Source organism: Pollachius pollachius (genome assembly GCF_949987615.1).
Source record: "Pollachius pollachius genome assembly, chromosome: 8".
NCBI classification, from domain to species: Eukaryota; Metazoa; Chordata; class Actinopteri; order Gadiformes; family Gadidae; genus Pollachius; species Pollachius pollachius.
The window spans coordinates 7632018-7644162 of NC_136941.1; the positions used below are offsets into that span (position 1 = coordinate 7632018).

Sequence of the window (12145 nt, forward strand, 5' to 3'; positions counted from 1 at the left end):
ACACACACACACACACACACAAAGGCACACACACGCACAAACATGTAGGCCACACACCCGTACACACAAAAAAACCTTGCACACATATAATTGACCTCTATTTTACTCCAACCAAAGTTATACACACACATCCACACATGAATAACCACACCGACACGCACGCACGCACACACAGAACAACTCTCCAGCCAGCCAGCCTCTCCCCCCAGAGCTGTTGAACTTGGCGTTGCGTGCAGGAACTCTCCATTGAAAAGTTGGCCTGTGTTTAATGTGTTTGACCTTGCTGCTGCGAAGTACCGTAAAGGTTATCTACTTGGAAAGGGAAGAGCGAGCCTTATTGTTTCCCCCTGCGTGTTGTTAGGGCTCAGACTGCGTCGCGGCCAGCAAGCCATTAGCCGAGTTAATGAAGGCCATGTTTTACCGCTAATTGATCCCTCCACCCTCTCACCTCCTCCCCGCCTCTTTATGCGAATGCCAATTTGGACGATCGGGCTGGTTCCACCGCTCAAACACGAGCGTGGTTAGCTGTAAGCAAGCAGGTGGCGTGTGAGAGGGACAGGGAGGTAGAGGACACGCGTTCTGATGGGCTTCTCTGTCGTCGTTCTTCTTGCCTTTGAACGCCCTGCGTCGTTAGCCGCCGTTCCTGTGATCGTACCTCCTCCCTCATGTTATATATTTATATCATGTTCATCTGTTGTTCATATTTTATAACAATAACCTAGGCTTATGTGGGACTAAGGGGCTATCTGGACTCACCTCTACTACACAACCCTCTGAGCAGTTGCATTTTGTTTTGATAAATGTCTTGTAGGCCTAATATTAAATTTAATAACTTATTTGTGTAACATACTGAGTACCTTCAATAGTGTATTAATGGGTTTGTCTTCTGTGTGTGTGTGTGTGTGTGTGTGTGTGTGTGCGTGTGTGTGCGTGCGTGCGTGCATTCGTATGCGCACATGTGTGCGTGTGCTTGTATGTGTGTGTGCGTTTGTGTCTGCGTATGTGTACGCGCGTGTGTGTGTGCGTTCGTATGTGCGCGTGCGTGCGTGCAGACGAGCAGATGTACCGCTGCGAGGACTGCGACGAGCTGTTCACCACCTCCCTGGAGCTGCGGAGGCACCAGAAGTACTCGTGCTCCAGCTCGGGCTCGCTGTTCGACGCGCTCAGCGAGGACTTCAAGCAGGAGCGGGAGGACAGCGACGAGGCCGTCCACGAGTGCAAGGACTGTGAGAAGATCTTCCCCAACGAGTACAGGTGAGGGAACACGAGGGGAGGGGGTATATGAATGAAGGGTCCCTGGTGGAAGTGATGGGTGCTGGTGCAGATCAGGGGGTATATAAATGAAGGGTCCCTGGTGGTAGTGATGGGTGCTGGTGCAGATCAGGGGTATATGAAGGGCCCCTGGTGGTAGTGATGGGTGCTGGTGCAGATCAGGGGTATATGAATGAAGGGTCCCTGGTGGTAGAGATGGGTGCTGGTGCAGACTGCTGCGGAGGAATCATGAGCAGACACTGATCACAATTAGAATTACAAATATGATCACACACATATGGAAATATATGAATATATATAAATAATTTTGTGTTTTTTTCTATAAAATATTCACATCAGTGCACCTCTTCTTGAGTATAGTACAAGTAGTATTTATAGCTATTAATCTTCTTTTTTTTACCTCCTTTTGGGTTTGGGGTTTTAAAAGGCCGTGTTACAGTAATGCAACAACACAGGAAATCCATGGTATTTTGTAGTATTATCATGTACTTAAGTATTATACCAAAAATAGAGCTGGTACATTTTGACAAAATGAAAACAAACACGTCAGGAGTGCAGACACACATATGAACAAAGGGAAGCATACATGTGCGCTCTCTGCGTGAATACTCGGCCTTAGCCAGAGCAGCGATATCCACTCACCCCGATGTCCATGTCCCCTGTGCTCCTCCAGTCTGGGCCAGCACATGATAGTTCACACAGAGGAGCGAGAGTACAAGTGTGACCAATGCCCCAAGGCCTTCAACTGGAAGTCCAACCTAATCCGCCACCAGATGTCTCATGACAGCGGCAAGCGCTTTGAGTGTGAAAACTGTGATAAGGTACAGCACACCCCACACGTAAGTTGTGCACACAGCAGACAAAGGCTCCCTCTCCTGATTGTATTTACACTCTGGCATTTGACACGATTTTAATTTGAAGTATTCCTGTTATTTACGTTGTGCTAAAATATTCGCGGGCATCATACGTAGACTATGTCCTCTTGCGTCTATCATGAAATATGTATTGAATCACGGAAGAAATAACATGCTATTGTTGTGCTACTTTATTTGGGACAGTCAGTGCCAAAATAAACGCTAAAACATGTTATTATTGTGCTGTTATCATCCATTGTATGTGAAGATGGTGAAAGTGTTTACTTCAAGTGTTCCATGCTCTCGCTTACCTCCCCCCCCCCTACACACATACACACACACACACACACACACACACACACACACACACACACACACACACACACACACACACACACACACACAGGTGTTCACGGACCCCAGCAACCTGCAGCGGCACATCCGCTCGCAGCACGTGGGCGCGCGCGCCCACACCTGCCCCGAGTGTGGCAAGACCTTCGCCACGTCCTCGGGCCTCAAGCAGCACAAGCACATCCACAGCAGCGTCAAGCCCTTTATCTGTGAGTCAGAGCTATGGCCGCACGGGGGAGGGGGGGGGGGGGAGGGCTCCTCGCACCTCCTCGCCGCCTTCATCTTCCTCTTCCTCCTCATCCTCCTCCTCCTCCTCCTCCTCCTCCTCCTCCTCCTCACCCTCTTCCTCCTCCTCACCCTCTTCCTCCTCCCCCTCACCCTCTTCCTCCTCCTCCTTCTACTTACTATCCATGTCCTCTTCACCCTCTTCCTCCTCCTCACCCAAGTCCTTATCCTCCTCCTCCTTATCTTCCTTCTCCTCTTCACCCTCATCCTCCTCCTCCTCCTCCTCCTCCTCCTCACCCTCTTCCTCCTCCTCCTCACCCTCTTCCTCACCCTCTTCCTCCTCCTCCTTCTACTTACTATCCATGTCCTCTTCACCCTCTTCCTCCTCCTCACCCAAGTCCTTATCCTCCTCCTCCTTATCTTCCTTCTCCTCTTCACCCTCATCCTCCTCCTCCTCCTCCTCCTCCTTCTCCTCCTCCTCCTCCTCACCCTCTTCCTCCCCCTCCTTCTACTTACTATCCATGTCCTCTTCACCCTCTTCCTCCTCCTCACCCAAGTCCTTATCCTCCTCCTCCTTATCTTCCTTCTCCTCTTCACCCTCATCCTCCTCCTCCTCCACTTCCTCCTCCTATTCTTGATCATTTGATTGCATTATTTTAAGTGATATGTGTTAAGTGTTAGAAAAAATAATTCAAGTTCATTAAGTCATAAGGAACTAATTTTAATTGAAGGTTGATTTACAGTTATACTATATATCATAGTCCTAGTTGAACAGCAGTTGATTTGTAACCGGGGAGGTAAGTATTAATCCACTTCAATCCATTCAATGCACAATACACTCCATTCCTTTCCTCATTCTTAACCTTCATCTACGACAATGTTAAAACACTCCCTGGTATGAAGCTCCTTCCACTTCCTCCTGGTGTCCACATTGTGCTGTTGTGTTGTTGAAATGGTACACAGACTTAGAGACAGTTTTTAAATAGGTTTAACCAGGCCCTCGTGGGCTTTGTCCCCCTGCTCCCCTAGGCGAAGTGTGTCACAAGTCATACACACAGTTCTCCAACCTGTGCCGCCACAAGCGCATGCACGCCGACTGCCGCACGCAGATCAAGTGCAAAGACTGCGGCCAGATGTTCAGCACTACCTCCTCCCTCAACAAGCACCGGCGCTTCTGCGAGGGCAAGAACCATTTCGGCTCCCCGGTCGGGATGTTCAACCCGGGCATCCCCATGAGCTCCAGCCCCATCATGGCCAAGGCCAAGAGCCTCCACCCGCACCACCCGGGCCTGGCTCACGCCGGCCTGGGCTTCACTGACTACTTTACCTCCCGGCCCCACCCTCACGCCGGCCTGCCCTTCTCCACGGGGCCGCACGGCTACCCGTCCCTGTCGCACGGTTTCCCGGGTCTGTTCGCCCCGTCGCTGTATCCGCGGCCGCCCTTACTGCCCCCCAACCCCCTGCTGAAGAGCCCGCTGGGGCCGGACGGGAAGGGGGGCCGGGGCCCCATGGAGGCGCCGCTGGCGCTCTCCCTGATGGGCTCCATGAGCAGCAACGGGGGCATCGGGGGTCTGAGCCAGGGGGAGAGGGAGGAGAAGGAGGGCAAACCCGACGTGTCCTCGAGCGGCGAGGTCAAGTCCAAGTCCAAGATGGCGGACATGTCGGACGGCAGCGACCTGGAGGACGTCAACACGACGAGCGGCACGGACCTGGACACCACCACGGGCACGGCGTCGGGGGACGGCTCGGACCTGGACAGCGACGGCGAGAGCGAGCGCGAGCGGAGCGGCAAGCGGAGGAAAGCAGCCCAGGCGGCCCCGGGCCCGGAGGGCGGCCGGTCGGAGGACCTGAACGGGCCCCTGGTGTCGGCCATGGCCGGCGCCGGGCGCTTCTCCATGGAGCGGCCGTTCCTCTCCAAGGCCATCACCCAGCACTCGTTTTTCCCGCCCCCGGACGAGCAAGCGCTCCCGCCCACCACCAGCCACGCCCAGACCGCCACCACCGACTCCATCAAGGCCATCGCCTCCATCGCCGAGAAGTACTTCGGCCCCGGGCTCATGGGGCTCCACCAGGAGAAGAAGATGGGGCCCCTGCCATACCATTCCATGTTCCCCTTCCAGTTCCTGCCCAACTTCCCCCACTCGCTGTACCCCTTCAGCAGCGACCGGGGGGCCCTCAACCCCGGCCTGTTCTTCAAGCCCGAGCCCAAGTCCCCCCGAGAGCAGCTGCACAAAATGGCGCCCGTGGCGCCGGGGCCTCCCGCCGCGCCCGCCCCCGACTCGGCGTTCGACCTCACCACCAAGGCCAAGGAGACCAAGCCGGCCCCCCCGACGCCCCCCAAGCCCAGCAACCCCAACGGCGGCCCCCTGCGGGCGGCGACGGGCGAGGAGCAGCCCCTGGACCTCAGCATCGGCAGCCGGCGCCGGAGCGGGCCCAACGGCGTGGCCTCGGACCCCCAGGGGCGCAAGCACCACCCCTACGGGGCCGGCAAGGGGACCCCCTCCAAGGAGGACGCCCCGACGGGTCACATGCCGCCGCACGCCCAGTCGCTGCACCAGTCGCCCATCGGCCTGCAGCACCAGCAGAGCCTGTCTCACCCCCCGCAGCCGTCGCCCCTCCACTACGCCAAGCCCTCCGCCTTCTTCATGGACCCCATGTACAGGTATTTCAGCCCCGAGCTCACCCGCAGACCAGCCCCACCCACAGGGCTCTGAACCAGGTGCATGATGGGATGTGAGTCTGTATCGTATGTATAGAGCCCCTACCAGGTGGGACCAGGTGCATGATGGGATGTGAGTCTGTATCGTATGTATAAAGTCCCTACCAGGTGGGACCAGGTGCATGATGGGCCGTGAGTCTGTATAGGGCCCCTACAAGGTGGGACCAGGTGAGTTTGCTACGGTGCTACGTGGTACGTAACCCTTTACCCCTTGCTGTTGGTCCAGCAGGGTGGAGAAGAGGAAACTCCTCGACCCGGTGGGCGCGCTGAAGGAGAAGTTCCTCAGGCCATCGCCGCTGCTGTTCCATCCCCAGGTAGGACCACCACACACACACAAACACACACACGCATGCACTTATGCATACACACACACACACACACACACAAACAGATACATACACACTAATACACACACACACACACACACACATATAATCTCACAAACACACACACAAAAACACACTCAGAACTAGGTAATAGAGGGCAGGATGTGAAAGGGATTCCAACAGTATTTGGTTCGATCCCCCATACTGGCCTCCTGCCTGTAGTCATCCTTGACCAGAGGCCTCATGCCCTACCTGCTCCCTCACGACAACACGCACATCAACAACCAAACGACCAAGCGGGCACGGCAACGAGACTGTTGTGATCCCAGATGTACGTGCGCCCCCCACTAACCTTGACCAGGCAGACTCCCACGGGGGCGGAACCAGCGTCCCGGGGTTCACACCTCCCGATATGATCCGTTATTATTATGTTTTAACGGGCGTGCGCTCTGTGAAAGGAGCACAGCGCTGCCTCCCACGCAGCGGCTACCGCTAGCCCCCTCCGTCGGCCATCATTCCTCAGTGTTGATGTTATTCCTCAAGGGTTCGGTGTGCCATTTCTCCCTTTGTCTGCGCGGCGGCGCCTGTGTTAGCGCGCCGCCGCTACCTCGCTCTGAAGACACACGGCCTTATCGCCGGGGCCCTCAGGACAATCAGCCACATTGTTCGGCCGTCCCTCCGACCCGAGCCGGCCTCTTCAGGTTCTTGATTACAGGGAATGATAGTATTAATAAATAATACCGACGACGGGATGGAGAAGAGAATAAGCGTTTGAATTGTGGGTTGGATGCCCCGCGTAGCCACTTGGCTAGGCTAAAGTTAGCCGGGGCATTGTTTCGTGCGCTGGGAGCACACAGAATGGTTAATAACTCCCCCCCCCCCACCTTCAGAGTAGAAGGGCTTGTTGTTTGGGTCTGGCTGGCTGGCTGGCTAGATAATAGCACTTTGTCCATCAAGGACATCCTGTGTTTGTGTCCATGAGAATGGGGGGGCTCTTGTTGGGGAAATCGTTTTATCTGACCTGGAAATCTGGGTCCTCTATCAATCGTGACTTTGCAATACACACATTTGCCGGTGCATATGCAGACAGATACACACACACACACACACACATACACACAAGAATTTACAGGGTATGCATGCATCTGTGTGTATGACACTTTTTTTTATATGATCCAGCAAAAGGGAAATCATACAAGCACTTCATTCCTGCAGCAGCACAGGATATCTTTAGAATGAAATACGCATCGTAAAATATACACACAATGAAAATAGATACAAGCTGACTTTGCACAGCTTTTAATCCTGTTCTCTGACTGCACTGATGAGGAGTTGTATCAAGTATTCAATCGGGGGCATGTTGGCTCACAGCCAACATCTGATAATCCTATTTAGCATATGTATCCTCTAATCTGTCGTTCACATATGGGTTAATATTGGTTAATATGGGTTACTATTTCACAGTACTGCTGGCACATATTGCGAGCATTTGGCACGTATTGCAAGCATTTATTTACTAGAATCACTTATAGCTATAGAATAGTCCTCCTAGTGTCCGGTTGTTTAATAGTATTCCTCTCAAGCGGCCCCCTCTTCTCAGACTCATAATCAAAACCACCACCACCCCCACCACGCCCACCACCACCACCACCACCACCACCACCACCACCACCACCACCACCACCACCCCCACCACCACCACCACCACCCCCACCCCCACCACCCCCACCCCCACCACCACCACCACCACGCCCACCACCACCACCACCACCACAGGAGCAGATCCCAGTATCAAGCGCATTCTCCCAGGGGCCGTCTGTCCGGGCCCCGGATCCTCCCAGCCCCGACACAATGCCACCTCTAATTCGGTCGCGATGACGGCGTCGCCGGCCCACGGGCTCCCACGCCCCGTTCTCACACAGGGGCGAATAAACACATCGAGACGGAGTGTCTGTCCCAGTGTCTCCGCCGTCCCCGCGCTCGCTCGCAGAGAGGGGAAAACAAAACAAAACAAAAACACTTAGGAAGGATGTAAGCTGCTTTCGGCAAATAAACTCCCCCATCGTCTGCGGCCTTTGTTCCCGAGTCCCCCCCCCCCCCCCGCCCTCAGAGGGGAAGTGGTTATCGGTCAGGAGTATCTGGACCACACTGTTCTGCTGCAGCTCAGACCCAGGCCCCTTCATGGCTAATAAGACACTGGGCGGCTTCGGTCCGGGTGCAGGAGGCAAGGGGGCGAGGAACAGTGTGGGTCCTGGGATGGGATGGGAGACCTGTGGTGGTGGGGGGGACCTGTGGTGGCTCCCTGAAACACAATGAACAAGGCTGAGCTCTGCTGTAGCGCCTTCTCCAGACGTCCCACTTCTCTCTCTCTTTCTCTGTGTCTCTCTGTATCACCCTCTCTCTCTGTCTTTCTGTCTCTCTGTCTCATTCTCTCGGTCACTCTCTCTGACTCGCTCTCTATTCCTGTCTCTCTCTCTCTATCTGTCTCTCATTTTGTATCTCATTTGTGAACAATTTAATAAAAATAATCATTCTTCTTTATGTAAGGTTTTAGTCTCCAAAACAACATGGAGAATCTAAATGTACTGGATGGATTATTTCCGATTAGATGTGCTGCACTGTTGGTGAATAAAAAAACTAAAGTTATAGGGCAACAACACCTGAATCCAAAAGCTCCCCACCCTGCCCTTCATTCCAAACCAGAGTAACCAATGAAATGACGTGCTCTCTTCTGGCTCCTCCCCCTAGATGTCTGCCATGGAGAACATGACGGAGAAGCTGGAGAGCTTCAGCTCCCTCAAGCTGGACGCCCCGCCCACCTCATTACAGCACTCCGCCCACCCGCTCTTCAACTTCCGCTCCCCGCCCCCCTCCCTCTCGGACGCCATCCTACGCAAGGGCAAGGAGCGCTACACCTGCAGGTGAGTTCGCCGCGCAAAGGAGCTACCCGCAGTACTGCCACGTTAGCGCTAACAAGCTGAAGCTAGCTGAAAGCGCAACTGGTTTTGAGGTCAATAACGAACGCGTGTGTCTTGTCGCTTTGTCCCCCCGACAGGTACTGTGGGAAGATCTTCCCCCGTTCCGCCAACCTCACCAGACACCTGCGGACACACACAGGGGAGCAGCCATACAGGTACCTCCTCCCCCATCCTCCTGGCCCTCATCCCTCTCTTCTCTTCCATGCTCCTCTCTCTGCTCCTCCGGTATCATTCCCTCTCTCTCTCTCTCTCTCTCTCTCTCTCTCTCTCTCTCTCTCTCTCTCACTCGCTCCCTCTCTCTCTATCTCTATCTCTCTGTCTCCTCCCCCTTTCTACCTGGGTCTCTCCTCAACCTCTCCCTCCCTCTCTCTCTCTCCCCCGCCAGGTGTAAATACTGTGACCGGTCCTTCAGCATCTCGTCCAACCTGCAGAGACACGTGCGCAACATCCACAACAAGGAGAAGCCCTTCAAGTGTCACCTGTGCAACCGCTGCTTCGGCCAGCAGACCAACCTGGACCGCCACCTCAAGAAGCATGAGCACGAGAACATTCCTGGTGAGCGGCACGCTCAGTCGTTTGTCAGCGACCAAATAGTATAATCCCGACTGAAATCATAACATCTCAGACGGCTTGGGTCAACGAACAACTGTAGCAGACAGAACCACCTTCACATGTGTTGTTAATATTGTGCAACCCAATAAGAGCCAGGGGTTTGAGCATGCTTCTGCCTAGTGATACGGGAAGCCCTTCAAATACACTTAAATCATCCAAAAATGCTATATATAAACGAAAACATACAATCCAAGATCCAGAACTATGCCTCCCCCCCCAAAGGAACGATGAAATATGTCTCCAAATCCTCCTATGTTCCCAACCCAAGGGGGTTTTAATAGTCAGTGTGGGGCTGGGACGGGGATGAGGTCTACCTCGACCTTTCAGCAACACACTTACTCTGAAGTCGGCCGACAACAAGGTTCGCTGTCAAAATCACTTTTTCCATCTCTGGCGGCTGGCTCTCCACAGAGCCGTTACATAAGCTCTAAAGTTAACAATCCTCATTGGCAAGAACTAAGATGGACCGCCCCCCCCCCCCCCCCCCCCCCCCCCCCCCCCCAACGCCAGCCCACCCCCCCCCCCCCCCCCCCCCCCCAAATAGACACCCCTGGCAGTAAACACCGGCCGACTCGGAGCGAGATTGACGCAGAATGCCGTTGGTCTGACATCACAGCTGCGGAGCAGGGCGAGAGTAGAGTTACACGCCATACCGCGCCGGACATTTGAATAACAGCCCGTATTTACTGTGCGTGCTGGCGGCGGGGGAATCGATGGCGGATCCCTCGTTCCGTCTCTCGCTACGTGAAACCCAACCTCGGAAACGTCATGGATTGAGCACAGTGACCGCCAAGATCTTATTTTATTCACGTTTCGTTTCTGAAAGGCTACGTCCGTCTCTTAAAATGCACTTATTCAGCGGGCGGGATGCCGAGCGCGCTGTAGGGAAACGCTGTTGTTAATCAAGCTGTTTCTATAACATCAAGTAGGAAGTGGAATTGCTGATTATGGTATTATTATTATTGCATAATTATTGCACATGTATTATTTGACCATTATACCATTATATTAATATTATCATTATTAAAACAACTATGTTTGCCTTCATTTATGTTACCCTCATTTATACAAATCCAGGTTATTTAAATTACACAAATTACGCGTTAAGATTGTTTTTTTTACGGATATGTAACTAAACTAACTGTTGCTGTATCTGTGTGTGTGTGTGTGTGTGTGTGTGTGTGTGTGTGTGTGTGTGTGTGCCTGTGTGTGTGTGTGTGCGTGTCCCTGTGTGTGTGTGTGTGCGTGTCCCTGTGTGTGTGTGTTTGTGTGTGTGTGTGTGTGTGTGTGCGTGTCCCTGTGTGTTTGCCTGTGCCTGTGTGCCTGTGTGTGTGTGTGTGTGTGTGTGTGTGTGTGTGTGTGCGCGCGTCATGTCTGACAGTGAGCCAGCAGCCTGGGATGCATTCCAACCTGGGAACCACCATCTCCTCGCCGACCTCGGAGCCAGACAATCATGCACTTTTAGAGGAGAAGGAGGACTCGTACTTCTCGGAAATCCGCAACTTCATCTCCAACAGTGAGATGAACCAGGCCTCCAGCTCCACAGACAAGAGGTAGGAGCACACACACGCCGCACGCCACGCGCCAACACACGCACGCGCACACACAATCCGTTTATTTACACACACAGGAACACACGCTCGCGCACGCACACACACACACACAAACAAACCGCATGGACACATGCTCGCACACACGCACACACATGCATTATTCACACACACAGGAATGCACGCACACGCAGACTCAAACACATACTATTCAGAGACACGCATACATCAGTATGCACAAATATTCACCCGCATATGATTATACTTATGCACATGCACGTGTACACACGAACACAGCAACCCGATGTTTGATTTTTGCAGTTGAAGTTTATACAGAGGGTAATTATGATATACACAAGGCAGAACACACACATGCCGACACACACACAGGTAATAGAATGGGTAGCAACAGTGAACAGCAGCATCAGTAATACTTGGTCGGCAGTGCCATCTAGTGGTTCAAGTGTGGTTGTCAGGACATGTCGGTGGGGTCCAGCAACACGATCCCCCACCACAGACCACAGAGTCCAGGCTGTCCTGCCAGAACCACAACACTGACTTGTACACTTTTACCCCAGTTGCCATGGTGACTCATGATCTGTTTTTAGTAGTAGTAGTAGAATCTTTCACTGTTGAAGACTCTTTCCCTCGCTGTCCCTTTGCTCTCTGAATTCTGTCTTTCTTTCCTCCTTTCGTACTCTCTTTCTTCCGCACCCTTCTTTCTTTCTTTCTCTGTTACTCTCTCAAACCAATTAGTCGGAATAATACCTTTCTGAAACCTAACAGAATGTTATGTCAGTCGTCTGTCTGACGGTCTGTCTGTTAGTCTGGATTCTGAGTGTCTGTGCGTCTGTCTGTCTGTCTGTCTGTCTTTCTGTCTGTCTGAAAGTCTGTCTGTCCGTCTGTCTGTAAGTCTGTCTGTCTCACTGTGTATCTATCTCTATTTCTGTCTGCCTGACTGTCTCTCTGTAAGTCTGTATGTCTGTCTGTCTGTCTGGGCATGCCCCCCTCCCCCTGTCAGTGACCATTAGAGGCACCGCCTCGAAGGAAGCCAATTTAACCCCCCCCGCCCCCAGCCAGCCCTCCCGGTGCCATCTGGCTTCCATACCCGGGCCCATCCTGCCGGGCCGGGCCTGACATCTTAATATCTGTAATTCCCCCTCAGTGTCCTGCTTTCTGTCCTTCCCACCAGGCAGCCAGCGTGTTTATTTTCCCTTCGGAGGAACGAAGTCAAACACGGGCCGCAGACATCCATCCA

The 12145-nt window shown here is 53.3% G+C and overlaps 1 protein-coding gene across 5 annotated transcripts in view; it reads left to right on the forward strand.

The window, feature by feature from the left end:
• prdm16 (PR domain containing 16) overlaps nucleotides 1–12145 on the forward strand; it is a gene marked incomplete at its 3' end in the record, with an annotated part of 188755 nt that overhangs the window by 172713 nt on the left and 3897 nt on the right. For 3 of the 5 annotated variants that reach the window (XM_079742393.1, XM_079742391.1, XM_079742394.1), the window contains 9 exons: nucleotides 1053–1254; nucleotides 1946–2111; nucleotides 2533–2686; nucleotides 3732–5364; nucleotides 5648–5735; nucleotides 8496–8668; nucleotides 8803–8880; nucleotides 9111–9280; nucleotides 10719–10890. In XM_079742393.1, coding sequence (XP_079598519.1) covers nucleotides 1053–1254; nucleotides 1946–2111; nucleotides 2533–2686; nucleotides 3732–5364; nucleotides 5648–5735; nucleotides 8496–8668; nucleotides 8803–8880; nucleotides 9111–9280; nucleotides 10719–10890 — 2836 coding nt within the window. The remainder of the gene's footprint in view (nucleotides 1–1052; nucleotides 1255–1945; nucleotides 2112–2532; nucleotides 2687–3731; nucleotides 5365–5647; nucleotides 5736–8495; nucleotides 8669–8802; nucleotides 8881–9110; nucleotides 9281–10718; nucleotides 10891–12145) is intronic. The other 2 variants (XM_079742392.1, XM_079742395.1) reach the window with 1 other exon arrangement.